Below are 17,279 nucleotides of genomic sequence, written 5' to 3'. Positions count from 1 at the left end.
CAGTAACCGTCTCAGGGAAGCTAATCTGCATGCTCGTCGTCCTCACCAGGGTCTTGACCTGACTGCAGTTTGGCGTCGTAACTGACTTCTGTGGGCAAATGCTCACCTTCGATAGCAACTGGCATGCTGGAGAAGTGTGCTCTTCACGGATGAATCCCGGTTTCAACTGTACCAGGTAGAAGTCAGCGTGTATGGCGCCATGTGGGCGAGCGGTTTGCTGATGTCAACATTGTGGACAGAGTGCCCCGTGGTGGTGGGGTTATGGTATGGACAGGCATAAGCTACGGACAATGAACACAATTGCATTTTAAATCGATGGCAATTTGAATGCACAGAGATACCGTGACGAGATCCTGAGGCCCATTGTCGTGCCATTCATCCGCCACCATCACCTCACGTTTCAGCACAATAATGCACGGCCCCATGTCACAAGGATCTGTTCACAATTTCTGGAAGCTGAAAATGTCCCAGTTCTTCCATGGCCTGCATACTCACCAGACATGTCACTGATTGAGCATGTTTGGGATGCTCTGGATTGACGTGTACGACAGCGTGTTCCATATCTGAATTCCCAGTCATGTGAAATCCATAGATTAGGGCCTAATTTATTCATTTCAATTGACTGATTTCCTTATATGAACTGTAACTCAGTAAAATCTTTGAAATAGTTGCATGTTGCGTTTATATTTTTGTTCAGTGTAGATTTGGTCCACGCGCTCCTTTTAAGGTTATGGAACATTTTGGAATAAACCAATAGATTTTTTTTATAAAATAGAGTGCAGACCTTCATTGTTTCCCATCAGATTAGAAAAATTGGAGATATTATACATTGAATGTTACACATCGTTTTTGTAAGTGAAACTAGGCGCAAACAGAGGTGATTATGATATGAAATATTGCCTCTGGACGTTTATCATGCTGTGAAGATCCCCACAAGGCGATAAAAAAAGTAATATATTGTAAATTAACTCCTGAAATGTCTACGGCATTGAAAGCATTCTATATTTGCATCTTTAAATGTATTTACAAGTTCAACATGGCTGCCTATTCAGATGCACGAAGGTTGTGTAAATACAGAGAGCAGTGCAAGATTAGTCAAATATGCATACTAGTAGCACATTCATATTGTACCATGTACTGTACAATTCCTACATTTAAATTGCAGTAACTGTTTAGTCATTGAGCCTTGTTCTTCATCGGTTCATTAAACGAAAAGGTTGTAGATTAAATGGTGGTTTACTGTAAAAATGCCCAGGTGTTTTTTTCTCATGCTCTCCCACTGTAAGGCTTAGTACCGACTAGTTATGTTTAGCTGGACACTACCACGGCATTTAGGCAATGCAATATGTGTTGTATTGTATGTGCACTTGCAGTACAACATGAATACATCTATTAACTGTCATTTATTAACTGTCATTTATGTGTGTTCTGATAATCACTAATTCTGGGATATGTATATGTAAGAACTTTATCTAGTTTTATTTTCTTATGCTGATGGTTGAAAGCCTAAATACAAAATATTTACTTCAATTTTCTGAGGTTCTGTAACCGTATGAAATAGAATCAAGTGGATGATATACGGGTGATGTTCAGCAGTCTATCATTTTAGCACGTCATTTTGTGTTTCTTTTAATAGAGAAACCCTCAACTATTGTAGTGATACAGAATCAAATATGGTATGGTACATGTTGTCATTTAAATAAGAAATGTGCCTTTTTAAAATTGACCTGTGTTACATGACTCTTACCACTTGATCCAGTTTTATATGCAAAATAGCTATTTGTATATAAACAGTAACTTTAAAGCATGCATTTGTAAAGAAATAATAAATGGAGATCATTGATTTGCTTTATTTAGTTTTGGTTGTCATTTATGGCTTCTCTTTACTGTGCACGACTAGTTAATTTTCCAAAGATTACATCATAATCTGCCCTTGTAGCCCACACTCTTGATCACCTCACCCACTTGTCCCCTGCTTCTGAATTTCCAAAATTTTTGAACGATGCATTGCAAAACAAACTGAATGTAATGGATCTAATTTAGTGGTGAGTGGATGCTATTTTGTATTTTATTCTAAGAACACAGATACCTTAAAAGAAAGGTAGGTGCGTGGATCAGAAAACCAAACAGTATCTGGTGTGACCACCATTTCCCTCAAGCAGCACGACACATATCCTTCGCATTGAGTTGATCAGGCTGTTGATTGTGGCCTGTGGAATGTTGTGTCACTCTTCAACAGCTGTGCGAAGTTGCTGTTCATTGCTTGCCCATATCATAACCCCACCGCCACCATTGGGCACTCTGCTGGTCCTGGGGTGGCGTGGTTACACGTGGTCTGCGGTTGTGAGGCCGGTTGGACGTACTGCCAAATTCTCTAAAACGACGTTGGAGTCTGCTTATGGTACAGAAATGAATTTTAAATTCTCTCGCAACATCTCTGGTGGACATTTCTGCAGTCAGCATGCCAATTGCACGCTTCCTCAAAACTTGAGACATATGTAGCATTGTGTTGTGTGACAAAACTGCACATTTTAGAGTGGCTCTTTTATTGTCCCCAGCACAAGAAGCACCTGTGTAATGATCAAGCTGTTTAATCAGCTTCTTGATATGCTACACCTGTCAGGTGGATGGATTATCTTGGCAAAGGACAAATGCTCACTAACAGAGATTTAAACAAATTTGTATACAAAATTAGAGAAAGAAGCTTTTTGTACGTTTGGAAAATTTCTGGGATCTTTTATTTCAGCTCATGAAACATGGGACCAACACTTTACATGTTGCATTTATATTTTGTTAAGTGTAGTTAAGGGGGAAAAACTGATAATACATTAGTGTGATAAAAATGTTTAGTTTGAACTAAAAACTGTTCTGGTTTACTAAGGGTTTTGAAAAACGTTGTTTTAATCTAGGTTGTATAAATCAAGAGTACCAAGAGATTTGTCTACCGTATGTGTAAAAAAACACAAAGTACAAAACACACAAGCCAAAAGGAGTGGTCTTACAATCAACTGACAAGCAAACCCTTTATTGCATTGATTTGACCTTGAACATTCAGAGCCTGCTTGTATATTAAAACCAAAAACATCAGTGAAGAAAAAGTGGACCTTCAAGTACTGCCTCAAAACACTTGTCCAAGCATATTACATCTCAATGTATAACATGAGACAGAAAACACATTGAATGACAACTATGGGCTCGATTAAATCCGTATCGCCGTAGTTCAGAGCTATAGCGGCTTATAACCACACTGACATTTGTATTTTTTTAATGTTATTAGTTATACCAAGAGTTGACGTTTTTACAAGGATTGTGATTGCTGAAAATAGCACGCTTGAAATGTAAATGTAATTTCCGGTCTTCGCGAACATTGCCTTTACATTTCAATCGAGCTATAGCGAGTTTTGCCGTTACGGATTGAAGTCATCAATCTGTCAGTGAAGACACAGGTGCTCCTGGGTGAACCATCACAGATTCTGGCAGTGACTCCGGCATCTTTGCTGTGAAACTCTGGGGGGCACTGACAGACACAGACAGTGGACTGAGGTGGGAATGTTGAGAATGTGGATGTTGAGCCACTGGAGCCCAGTGACTGCTGGTTTGAGAGGCAGATGCATGCCCATGACTGAGTCCATGGCCGAAGCTGTGTTCGTGACTATGTCCATAACCTTGGCTGTGGCTGCAGCTGTGTCCATGTTCGTGACTATGTCCGTGACTTGGCCCAAAGCTATGCTTGAGGCCATATCCATGGCTGTGTCCGTAATAACCTGAGAGCTGAACAGGGCTCCCCTGTGTATAGTAGGAGTGGGCCCAGCCTTCAAATGTCTTTGGTGTGGTCTCGGTAGCCTGTAGGTTGGAGGTAAAGGACACTGGAGCGTAGGCTTGGACTGGGTAGGAGCCTGGGGTTGGAATGATTCTGCAATCAATGAGAACGTGGACAGAATTCAGAGAGCCTATCTATACCAGTAATTCTCTATCTAATCATGGGGGACCACTAGGTGCCTATTGTACAGTATTCAATTACAGCTGAGGATCATCAATTATAACTGCACCTCATTATACTGTAGTACATTATGTGCTCTGGCTTGCACACAGCAATTGTTATTTAATGACCTCTTGTCTTGTCTGATAAATGATATGTCTGGTGCTTTCTTAGTACTCACGGTGGGTGGACCGTCTTCCTTCTCTCCTCTGTTGATGCAGGGACATACAGGACACCAATGTTCCTCAGCAGCCTGAAAGGCATCTTCTTGTCCAGCACTGATGCCCTGGCATCGGACATGTCCAGAAGTGAGAGCCAGCCCTTTCCGTCTGTTTCACCAGTGCAAGTTAAGGAGAATGTGTGACGCAGTGATGCAATATTTTTTCTAAACAAACATGCCATAATGTTCAGCAGCAGGATTCATATACAACACCTATAACCTATTACCACTTAACTACACTACTAAGCACACTTATAAAGCTGTGACATACTGCAGAGGAGTGTATCAGTTATTTTGAACCACAATGAGGTTGGAGTAAGGATACAGATCCCCCCTGCGATGATGGCGATGGCATTGCAAAGGAAGACAGTGTGTGGGACCAAAAGTGTTATGATGAACAGAAACAGCCAGGGCAGGGCTAACATGGGTACAGTGACCCCGAAAAGAAAGCCCTTAACCATACGGGAGTGCACTGTGGCCATACCCATAAGGGAGAGGGACACTGGAATGAACCCCTCCACCTGGTTCTGGGCAGATGCACCAAACAGTAGCAGACCCAGTATGGTGTACAACACCCCTGTGCTGATAGAGAGCAGCAGAAACATGAGGAGGAACCGAACAGTGCCCACACTCTTCTCAATGCCTCCACAGAGGGGCACCAGAACCCCAATACTGAGGAGTAGCTGGGTCACTGTCTTGTGGTGGAAGGAGTATGTGATGAGCTTGTGCACTGCAAAGGAAGAGGAAAGGATTAAAACATAAATGATAGGGTTGACAGACATAAGCTACACTGGTGTGTTGTGCTGTAGCCTACTGCTGTAGCCTACTGGCACCATCTGTTACATTAGCTATAAGTTTTAATAATAATAATAATGTGGTCCTCTGTAGCTCAGCTGGTAGAGCACTGCGCTTGAAACGCCAAGGTAGTTGGTTCGATCCCCGGGACCACCCATACACAAAAAAATGTATGCACGCATGACTGTAAGTCGCTTTGGATAAAAGCGTCTGCTAAATGGCATATTATTATTATTATTATTATTATTATTATAATAATATGCCATTTAGCAGACGCTTTTATCCAAAGCGACTTACAGTCATGCGTGCATACATTTTTGTGTATGGGTGGTCCCGGGGATCGAACCCACTATCTTGGCGTTACAAGAGCCGTGCTCTACCAGCTGAGCTACAGAGGACCACCATTCTAGCAAGCTAGCTAACGTTACAACACTCTCATACAAAGTAGCTACTGAGCATATATAACTGTTGATTCACTCAGACCCTCCTAGCTAACTTACCATGCCCATTGCCAAAAACTGTCGTTCCAAGACTGAAGACATCCTCTGATAAACCGAAATATGTAGTGACAGTAAACAAAACAAATGATACTATAATGACAGCAACAATCCCACTCGTGAGCCTGAACTCAGGAGTAAAACTCTTGAACCTCTGAACCATATGTTTTAAAATTATTCGGGATATCATTTTGATGACCAATGCATATTTGTCAAACTAGTACTTGGATAATCAAGCACAATAATCAATCAACTTTTCCTCCAATATTGCGCAACACTTTAGCCAGATTGTAGGTAGCTAGCTAGCTAGAGGTTCCCACTAGATAACACAGCCACAAAGTACAAATAGGCTATATCGTAAAAATTAATGAAAACAAAAATAGGCTTTTTGGTCTTAATTTAAGGTTGGGCATAAGGTTAGCAGTGTGGTTAAGTTTAAAATCAGAGTTTAAGAAGATGAATTGTAGAAATAGGCGGGCAAGCTTGCTAAGCAAAAACAAATGTACTGGACTTCCGCATTTGGATTCGTCACAACCACAAAGTTGCTCAACTGTTGCTCAGATCATCAAGTGCTGCATTTGAAGACACTGCCACCTGCTGACATGTGCCTCAAATGTGATGATCAAAGAGTCCTCTACAGCCATTTCAGTTAGATAGCTAGATAGATTTTATTTGACAGTTATAAATTACGACCAGGGGGAGATACCACCAGTCCAGTCCCATACAAGCCTTTCCTGTGACGTATTATGCGCGCCCATAAAACTGTGACCTATTGTGACGTAACCAAGCATAAATTCACTACATAAACTGTGTTCAGCTTTGATATCATCAGTACAATCGCTTTCTTCAGTAAGGTTGTTTCAGGTGCATAGTCTGCCCTAGCTGACACTGTGCAGAGAATAAATACTACGATTGGAAACGGTTGGATAGACCCGTCCTTGGAGTTTAGAACGTCTGGTAGGCTCTTACATTCTTTGGTCCCAAATGGCACCCTGTAGTGTACTACTTTTGACCTGTGCCCATTGGGCTCAGGTCAAAATAAGTGCAATATATGGGCACTGGGGTGCCATTTGGGACATGCCCTTTATGCGTGTATGTGCCAGGATATGTTTTGTGCCAATCAATTGATGGAAATGTATCCCTCAGAAAGCAAGATGAATCATAATGATGAGAGAATCAAAAGAGCTTTAAGGCGCCGCCCTTATGTGGTAAATATCAAATATATATATATATTTAAAAAATCTTCTGTTTTTGTTATCACCTTTTAAATGGAGTGTTGTGTTGACAGTTGAATCCAGTGAGGGTGAACACCCCTGATTCTGTGATGTGGCCAACCGGCAAAGTGCGCAGAAGGCCAAGGCCTGTAAGTCAAATCTGACCTGAAAACAATAACACATAAACATTAGTTATGCTGCATGTACAAACTGCAGTTATCACAGTAAAAGCAAGTGCAGATATCCCTCCTTATCTAACCACATTTGAAATGGAATATTGTCTTGACAGTCTACATCAGTGCAGACCCCTCAGATCCACAAAAGGCCTGTATGTCACATTCAAATCAACCACATAACAGTAGCTACTTAAATTATTTATTGATAGCTACATCATTTATTTCCAAGTTATTTCCAAGGCCAAAATGAGCAAAAGAGTGTTACATTTTTTCTTTACTGTTCACAGCCAATCATTGTGAGCTGTGGGCAGGAACAGACATCTGGGGATGGATGGGACATCAATCCAGAGCCTCTTAGCCAGGTCAGACATCTCTGCTGTTCCCATAGAGACAGAACAGATAGATCAATCTGTTGATTCATATGGCCATTTTGGTTGGCTTGGTTGAATTGACAATCATTCATTAGAAATGCTAAAGAATCCTACAGTATGGAAAGTCTTTAGCCCTATCCCTAATGTTATGGGAGTTGCATTTATTGCATTTCAATACACTTGCATTTTCAATTACCCATAAATTACTCACTACTTGTACAACTATGTTGGATTGCCTAAATATTCAACATTTTCTTGACAGTCAATGCCAGTGTATTCTATGGCTGCCCTAAGTACATGCCTTTGTCTGTCTCCTCAGTCTGGAAGGGTGACTCGGCTGATGGATAGAAATTATGATGGGGTGATCTCATCCTCCAACTCTGACATCTCTATCTACTCCTTCACTGACTGTGAATCTGAGGTAAGACAGTTGTACACCATGTCTTTGTTGAGTGACATCACTGTAAAGAGATTAGTCTCTGACTAGTTTACTCTGATACACAGTCTGATGATGAGGATCATGAAAGGAGGACACCACCGCTGAAAGTGAAGGATGAGGAGGATGGAAAGCTGACAAGGCTTAAAGTGAGGGATATGGTAGAGGACGACGATCTTTCTCTCCAATCCTTCGATGAGTCAGACTTTCTGGTATGTTCTGCAGCATGTATTTGAGTAACTCTTTGACTGAATGTGAAGAATGGACTATGACCAACTAGCTCTATGACACACAGCGTGATAATGGCAATGATGCCTCTGCTGAGGACAGTCCAGGGCCTTCAAAGGAACCACTGAGAAAAGGGGCTTCACTGAAGGACCCTCGACTGGTAGGCTCTTACGTGTGTGTGTGTGTGTGTGTTAGTGGTGCGCGGGTCAGCTGTTTGTTCAACCGAACCCACCCGCAATTGCTAATAACCCAGCCGCAACCGCCCGACTATATGTGATAAAGTGAAAATCTGAGGCCCGCACCTGACCCTAACCCGCAAATATAGAACACCGTCAGAACGATTTCTTAGCAGGGGGTGCAGGATTTTTTTGTGCCTAATTTGGATATGTTTCTGCTTATAATTTCCAACATTTTGGTAGGCTATTTGTTAGTCAACTTGTCTATAATTAGAGAGAAGACTAAATAAACCAAAAACGTTTAGGGATCAAGAAGAAAATGCAATAACTCAAGAAAAAAAGGGAAACATTTTCTGTGCAAAATTTCCAAATGACATCAGTTTGACGGGTTGAAAACGACCAGACATGTTTCTGATAAGATTTCAGTTTGGCTTGGATGCACATTTTATGTGGTTGAAATATTATCAGCTTTTATGATGCTGATAAAGCAGTCCCTAGCTGCGCATTCGCATTCCCTCAAGATGCTGAAAGAAATCATATTTCTCCACTGCTGTTCCCGAGTCAAAATAAAGCCTACATTTGGTGTAGCCTATCATTTTACTGCAAGAAATGCTTAATTCTGCAGGAGTTAATATTAAGACTGTGAGAGGTTAAAGATCTACAGTCAGTGTCCAGATTTCAGTTTCCATTTAATCCATCTGAACAGTAGGCTGTTTGTTCCCTTGACGTGCCATAGGCCTATTTGAATCCCCCTCTTGTGACTGTCGAATTTCTATAGTGCCTCACAATCATCACACATAACATAGGCACTGCCATCATCCTCTTTTAACACTTCACCAAATATTTTCCAAACATTACTTTTCTGGCCGTCCCTTCTTTATTTTCAACTTTCCATTTCGTAGCTTTTCTCTTATTGAATTAAAGCGTTTGGTGATTGGTGTGTAGTCTATCTGGCGCGCGTCAAGTTATGCCCTAAAGTTTAGGCTTACGCACTAATGCCAAATAGCCTATAGATATAACTTGCACAATAATTATACATTTATGGATTTTTTAATGTATTGTTTTCTGTTTATTCAACAATATTTCATGACCCTAAATCCGCCGCCCTGTGGATATAACCGCGGGACTTCTGGTTATGAGTCAACCCGCGCATCACTAGTGTGTGTCACATCTCAATTGTTTGACCCTATGTCTGTACAGATTATTGTGGCCAAACCCAACATCCCTGTCATTGTTGCTCCGCATGCTGTGGAGTACTTACCATACCACCACAGCCCTCGCCTGGCCCCAATCACCAACCTGAGCGAGAACGGTAGGAAGCTGCTCCAGAAAATGTCAGGAGTGGCCCCACAGGTGAGAGGAAATACAGAAAGCCCTTGCCTGGCCCCCATCACCAATACAGGAAGCCCTCGCCTGGCCCCCATCACCAACCTGAGTGAGAACAGCAGGAAGCTGCTCCAGGAAACGGCGCAGAAAATGGCAGGAGTGTACCCACAGGTGAGAGGAAATACAGAAAGCCCTTGCCTGGCCCCCATCACCAATAAAGGAAGCCCTCGCCTGGCCCCCATCACCAACCTGAGTGAGAACAGCAGGAAGCTGCTCCAGGAAACGGCGCAGAAAATGGCAGGAGTGTACCCACAGGTGAGAGGAAACAGGAAGGGGATATTGGCCATATGTCCTACAGTATATCATAACTCTAGATATTGTAGCTCAAGAGTAGAAAATAGCCATAAGCTTATATTACTTTATCTCCTTGTCCACATTATTCAGGAAGGGAAGGTCAAAAGGAAAAAGGGCAAGGCAAAAAAGAGAGTGAAGCAAGAGCAGGCTAGTAACATGAAGCAGGTGGAAAATGTTGGAGAAAGTAAGGAGGACAAGAAAGAGGAAAAGAAGAGTCTGAGGAAGAGGTGAGGAAATAGAAGAAGGAGAAGTAGAACATAACAAGGGCATTTTTGAGATTTATAGAAATAGAATGAGGTAGAGAATTATAGAAATAGAATGAGGTAGCAGAGAAAGAGCAGCTATCTGATGTGTAAGTGAAAACTACTATTTATTCTCCTGTTTGATTGACAGGTTTCTCCAGTGGCTGCTGCCCAAACTTAGATGTTTGAATAAATAATGGCCATCTACTACTACAACACACACACACACACAGATATTTTGAGTATTGCTTACTCCTCCAATACACACAGAAACTTAATTTCAGACACAGGAACTATGTTTAGAAAAATACACATATTGGTCTCGTTCTAATATTTTGAGACATGCACTATTCTTTAAAATAAAAAAACTACAAAAAATGTTTGAAATATGCATTTTCAATAAAGCTTTTGAAATTGCAATTATTTGTGTCAGACTGTTTTTTTGTTCTTCATTAATTACAGCAAGGGAACAATTATTGTAGTGACATTACATGACATGTTATGTACCAGTGGGTGTTTTATATTCTGCTGTCCTGCACTGGATCCCACTGTAGGTGGCAGTAGTGCACAAAATAGTTGGTTTGCTCACCAGAAACCCAACCAGGCAGAGAGACTATTGTTACCATGCAACGAGCAGATGCTTCAGTGCAGGGTTGCCATGTCCGCAGTTTTGCTAACATTTGGGCTACTTTGAAAACGATGTCGCGGGGGGTAAACATGGCATTTCTTCAAACAAAACATATTTTTCACTGTGACCTGCTGCTGACTACCAGGCAGTGAGCAGGCAGGTTGTTACTGAATGAGCAGTAGGAAGGGGGAGGGCCGTGTTTTTGTGTGTGTGTTTTAGAGCCACAGCAGGCAGCTGAGTCACCGGCCATCAAGTATGCTATTAATTTGTATGCCATTGTAGGATACTGTAGCCTACCATTTGATACAATAAATATGTTGAAATTAAGATATCACTGGAGTCATTGCAAGTCAATTTGTGCCACTTGTGTAGCCTACCTGGAGCTGGCAAACGGATTTAATAAATAGCCTATAACTTTAAGCATATGTTTTCGTTTCAGTCTCCTCCATCTCCACTAACCGAAGATAATTGTATATATTTTTTTCTATTAATGATGTAAAATAAACAGTTGTACAGAAAGACTCTTCTGAAGGCCAAATTACAGAGGAGGAACTTCTTGATGCAATTAAAGCCTTTAAGTCTGGGAAAACTCCAGGGTTGGATGGCATACCAGTCGAGGTATACCAAACCTCATTTGATATACTCAGAGGACCCTTATTAGCATGTTTTAACCACACCTACAAAAATGGTAGATTATCAGATACTCAACAAGAAGGTCTGATTTCATTATTACTGAAACAGCATCCAAGTGGTAAATATAAAGATCCGTCCATTAAAAAAATTGGAGGCCCCTTAAACTTCAGTGTTGTGATGCAAAAGTTCTAGCAAAATGTATAGCGTATAGAATTAAAAAGGTATTGTCGGGTATTATTTATCCTAATCAGACAGGTTGTTTACATGGATGATACATTGGAGATAATATAAGACAAGTATTGGAAACAATAGAACACTATGAAAAATCTGGGAAACCAGGCCTGGTATTCATAGCTGACTTTGAAAAGGCTTTTGATAAAGTACGACTGGAATTTATATATAAATGCCTGGAATAAATTTCAATTTTGGAGAATCTCTTATAAAATGGGTTAAAGTTACAGTATGTATAGTAACCCTAGGTGTAAAATAGTAAATAATGACTACTTCTCAGAAAGTTTTAAACTGTCAAGAGGAGTAAAACAAGGTTGTCCACTATCTGCATATCTATTTATTATGGCCATCGAAATGTTAGCTATTAAAATCAGATCCAACAATAATATCAAGGGGTTAGAAATCAAGGGCTTAAAAACAAAGATGTCATTGTACGCTGATGATTCATGCTTTCTTTTAAATCCACAATTTGGATCCCTCCACAGCCTCATAGAGGATCTAGGTACTTTTTCTAACCTTTTACATTACCGTGTAGTTTACCAATAAAATGGTCTGACGGTGATGTGGACATACTCGGTATACATATCCCGAAATAAAGAAATTATCTCACTACAATACATTTTAATAGAAAGTTAGCAAAAATATATAAAAATGTTCTACCATGGAAAGGAAAATACCTGTCTATTTGTGGTAAAATCACCCTGATTAACTCTTTAGTCATATCCCAGTTTACCTATTTGCTTATGGTCTTGCCTACATCTAGGGACCTGTTTTTAAAAATTAAATGAGCAAAAAAAAGATTCAATTTTATTTGGAACGGCAAGCCAGACAAAATTAAACGGGCCTATTTATATAATGAACATGAATTCAGAGGGCAGAAATTATTAAATATTAAAGCATTAGACCTCTCACTAAAGGCTTCAGTCATGCAAAAGTTATACTTAAATCCAAACTGGTTTTCTAGCAGATTAATAAGAATATCTCACCCCATGTTCAAGAATGGCCTTTTCCCCTTTATTCAGATTACAACCTCTCACTGAAAATGAAATCATCTCCAAAATATCACTATTTTAAAAATAAGCCATAGAAAGTTGGTTGCGATTTCAGTTTAATCCACCAGAAAAGACAGAACAAATAATACAACAAATAATGTGGTTAAACTCAAATATAATTTTTATATTATTATTTTTTCAAAAAAATGTTTAAAAAAGGTATAATCTTTGTAAATGATATCATAAATAGGACTAGTGGAGTTATGCCACACATGCAGCTAACAAAAATATATGGAAATGTCTGCTCTACCCAAAATTACAACCAACTAATTGCAGCATTAACGCAAAAATGGAAGAGGCAAGTGGAAGGGGGAAAAAATAAGGAACTTGTCTTCATTAAAGACCAAAATTGGTTAATGAAAATTGTGATAAATAAAAAAGTATATCAGTTTTATTTAAGGACAAAAAATTTGACAGCTGTGCCATATAGATTGCAAAATAGTTGGAAAGAGATTTTCGATGTACCGATACCATGGCACATGGTTTATGAACTGATACGCAAAACAACGCCGGATTCAAAACCTAAAAATTTTCAATTAAAATTATTATACAAAATTCTTGCAACCAATAGAATGTTATATATATGGGGGATACAACCATCCCAGCTCTGCAGATTTTTCTGCGAAGAGACCGATTCATTAGATCATTTGTTTTGGTACTGTCCATGTGTAGCTTGTTTTTGGTCAAAGGTCCAGGAAGAAGAAGTGCAACATTTACCTGGAGCTAACTCTGCAGATAGCACTACTGGGTGATTTGAAAAGTCATAGTCAATCGATCAATAATATAATAATACTTTTAACAAAAATGTTTATCTTTAATTTACAATCTGTAGAAACTATGAGAATAGAAAGGTTCAGAACTTTTGTGAAACATCACAGCACAGTTGAAAAATATATGGCAAATGTAAATAAAAAATGGATGGTGTTAAGAGATAGATGGGAGGGGTTGAGTGGAGCTGAAGGGTGGGATTAAAAACAACAAGATAACTAATGTAAAATATATTGTGATGGGACCAACACTTTACATGTTGCATTTATATTTTTGTTAAGTGTAGTTAAGGGGGAAAAACTGATAATACATTAGTGTGATAAAAATGTTTAGTTTGAACTAAAAACTGTTCTGGTTTACTAAGGGTTTTGAAAAACGTTGTTTTAATCTAGGTTATATAAATCAAGAGTACCAAGAGATTTGTCTACCGTCTGTGTAAAAAAACACAAAGTACAAAACACACAAGCCAAAAGGAGTGGTCTTACAATCAACTGACAATCAAACCCTTCTTGCATTGATTTGACCTTGAACATTCAGAGCCTGCTTGTATATTCAAACCAAAAACATCAGTGAAGAAAAAGTGGACCTTCAAGTACTGCCTCAAACCACTTGTCCAAGCATATTACATCTCAATGTATAACATGAGACAGAAAACACATTGAATGACAACTATGGGCTCGATTAAATCCGTATTGCCGTAGTTCAGAGCTATAGCGGCTTATAACCACACTGACATTTTTTATTTTTTTTATGTTATTAGTTATACCAAGAGTTGACGTTTTTACAAGGATTGTGATTGCTGAAAATAGCACGCTTGAAATGTAAATGTAATTTCCGGTCTTCGCGAACATTGCCTTTAAATTTCAATCGAGCTATAGCGAGTTTTGCCGTTACGGATTGAAGTCATCAATCTGTCAGTGAAGACACAGGTGCTCCTGGGTGAACCATCACAGATTCTGGCAGTGACTCCAGCATTTTTGCTGTGAAACTCTGGGGGGCACTGACAGACACAGACAGTGGACTGAGGTGGGAATGTTGAGAATGTGGATGTTGAGCCACTGGAGCCCAGTGACTGCTGGTTTGAGAGGCAGATGCATGCCCATGACTGAGTCCATGGCCGAAGCTGTGTTCGTGACTATGTCCATGACCTTGGCTGTGGCTGCAGCTGTGTCCATGTTCGTGACTATGTCCGTGACTTGGCCCAAAGCTATGCTTGAGGCCATATCCATGGTTGTGTCCATTATAACCTGAGAGCTGAACAGGGCTCCCCTGTGTATAGTAGGAGTTGGCCCAGCCTTCAAAAGTCTTTGGTGTGGTCTCGGTAGCCTGTAGGTTGGAGGTAAAGGACACTGGAGCGTAGGCTTGGACTGGGTAGGAGCCTGGGGTTGGAATGATTCTGCAATCAATGAGAACGTGGACAGATTTCAGAGAGCCTATCTATACCAGTAATTCTCTATCTAATCATGGGGGACCACTAGGTGCCTATTGTACAGTATTCAATTACAGCTGCGGATCATCAATTATAACTGCACCTCATTATACTGTAGTACATTATGTGCTCTGGCTTGCACACAGCAATTGTTATTTAATGACCTCTTGTCTTGTCTGATAAATGATATGTCTGGTGCTTTCTCAGTACTTACGGTGGGTGGACCGTCTTCCTTCTCTTCTCTGTTGATGCAGGGACATACAGGACACCAATGTTCCTCAGCAGTCTGAAAGGCATCTTCTTGTCCAGCACTGATGCCCTGGCATCGGACATGTCCAGAAGTGAGAGCCAGCCCTTACCGTCTGTTTCACCAGTGCAAGTTAAGGAGAATGTGTGACGCAGTGATGCAATATTTTTTCTAAACAAACATGCCATAATGTTCAGCAGCAGGATTCATATACAACACCTATAACCTATTACCACTTAACTACACTACTAAGCACACTTATAAAGCTGTGACATACTGCAGAGGAGTGTATCAGTTATTTTGAACCACAATGAGGTTATAGCCGGCCGCGACCGGGAGACCCATGGGGCGGCGCACAATTGGCCCAGCGTCGTCCAGGGTAGGGGAGGGAATGGCCGGCAGGGATGTAGCTCAGTTGGTAGAGCATGGCGTTTGCAACGCCAGGGTTGTGGGTTCGATTCCCACGGGGGGCCAGTATGAAAAATTAAAAAATAACTCACTAACTGTAAGTCGCTCTGGATAAGAGCGTCTGCTAAATGACTAAAATGTAAATGTAAATGAGTAAGGATACAGATCCCCCCTGCGATGATGGCGATGGCATTGCAAAGGAAGACAGTGTGTGGGACCAAAAGTGTTATGATGAACAGAAACAGCCAGGGCAGGGCTAACATGGGTACAGTGACCCCGAAAAGAAAGCCCTTAACCATACGGGAGTGCACTGTGGCCATACCCATAAGGGAGAGGGACACTGGAATGAACCCCTCCACCTGTTTCTGGGCAGATGCACCAAACAGTAGCAGACCCAGTATGGTGTACAACACCCCTGTGCTGATAGAGAGCAGCAGAAACATGAGGAGGAACCGAACAGTCCCCACACTCTTCTCAATGCCTCCACAGAGGGGCACCAGAACCCCAATACTGAGGAGTAGCTGGGTCACTGTCTTGTGGTGGAAGGAGTATGTGATGAGCTTGTGCACTGCAAAGGAAGAGGAAAGGATTAAAACATAAATGATAGGGTTGACAGACATAAGCTGCACTGGTGTGTTGTGCTGTAGCCTGCTGCTGTAGCCTACTGGCACCATCTGTTACATTAGCTATACGTTTTAGCAAGCTAGCTAACGTTACAACACTCTCATTCAAAGTAGCTACTGAGCATATATGACTGTTGATTCACTCAGACCCTCCTAGCTAACTTACCATGCCCATTGCCAAAAACTGTCGTTCCAAGACTGAAGACATCCTCTGATAAACCGAAATATGTAGTGACAGTAAACAAAACAAATGATACTCTAATGACAGCAACAATCCCACTCGTGAGCCTGAACTCAGGAGTAAAACTCTTGAACCTCTGAACCATATGTTTTAAAACTATTCGGATATCATTTTGATGCCCAATGCATATTTGTCAAACTTGGATAATCAAGTACAATAATCAATCTTTTCCTCCAATATTGCGTAAAACTTTAGCCAGATTATAGGTAGCTAGCTAGCTAGCTAGAGGTTCCCACTAGATAACAAAGCCACAAATTACAAATAGGCTATATCTTAAAAATTAATGAAAACAAAAATAGGCTTTTTGGTCTTAATTTAAGGTTGGGCATAAGGTTAGCAGTGTGGTTAAGTTTAAAATCCGAGTTTAAGAAGATGAATTGTAGAAATAGGCGGGCAAGCTTGCTAAGCAAAAACAAATGTACTGGACTTCCGCATTTGGATTTGTCACAACCACAAAGTTGCTCAACTGTTGCTCAGATCATCAAGTGCTGCATTTGAAGACATTGCCACCTGCTGACATGTGCCTCAAATGTGATGATCAAAGAGTCCTCAACAGCCATTTGAGTTAGATAGCTAGATAGATTTTATTTGACAGTTATGAATTACGACCAGGGGGAGATACCACCAGTCCAGTCCCATACAAGCCTTTCCTGTGACGTATTATGCGCGGCCATAAAACTGTGACCTATTGTGACATAACCAAGCATAAATTCACTACATAAACTGTGTTCAGCTTTGATACAATCAGTACAATCGCTTTCTTCAGTCAGGTTGTTTCAGGTGCATAGTCTGCCCTAGCTGACACTGTGCAGAGAATAAATACTACGATTGGAAACGGTTGGATAGACCCGTGCGCACTGCACAAGGTGATTTGGAGTTTAGAACGTCTGGTAGGCTCTTACATTCTTTGGTCCCAAATGGCACCCAGTAGTGTACTACTTTTGACCTGTGCCCATTGGACTCAGGTCAAAATAAGTGCAATATATGGGCACTGGGGTGCCATTT

General features: G+C 40.7%; 1 protein-coding gene across 1 annotated transcript; it reads right to left on the bottom strand.

Moving 5' to 3' along the window:
* Nucleotides 1-3,009: 3,009 nt before the first annotated feature.
* On the bottom strand, nucleotides 3,010-7,252 carry LOC311142639 (uncharacterized protein; the record flags this gene model as incomplete). The annotated part of the gene is made up of 4 exons (XM_084178294.1): nucleotides 3,010-3,913; nucleotides 4,161-4,308; nucleotides 4,684-4,929; nucleotides 7,201-7,252. 4 exons carry the CDS (start codon nucleotides 7,250-7,252, stop codon nucleotides 3,424-3,426), a joined length of 936 nt encoding a protein of 311 aa, XP_084034420.1. The 3' UTR covers nucleotides 3,010-3,423.
* Nucleotides 7,253-17,279: the final 10,027 nt, after the last annotated feature.

This window comes from Coregonus lavaretus (genome assembly GCF_964263955.1).
Source record: "Coregonus lavaretus genome assembly, chromosome: 15".
NCBI lineage: Eukaryota > Metazoa > Chordata > Actinopteri > Salmoniformes > Salmonidae > Coregonus > Coregonus lavaretus.
Note: the sequence above shows the minus strand (reverse complement) of the source record. Positions and strands in the feature narration are given on the sequence as shown.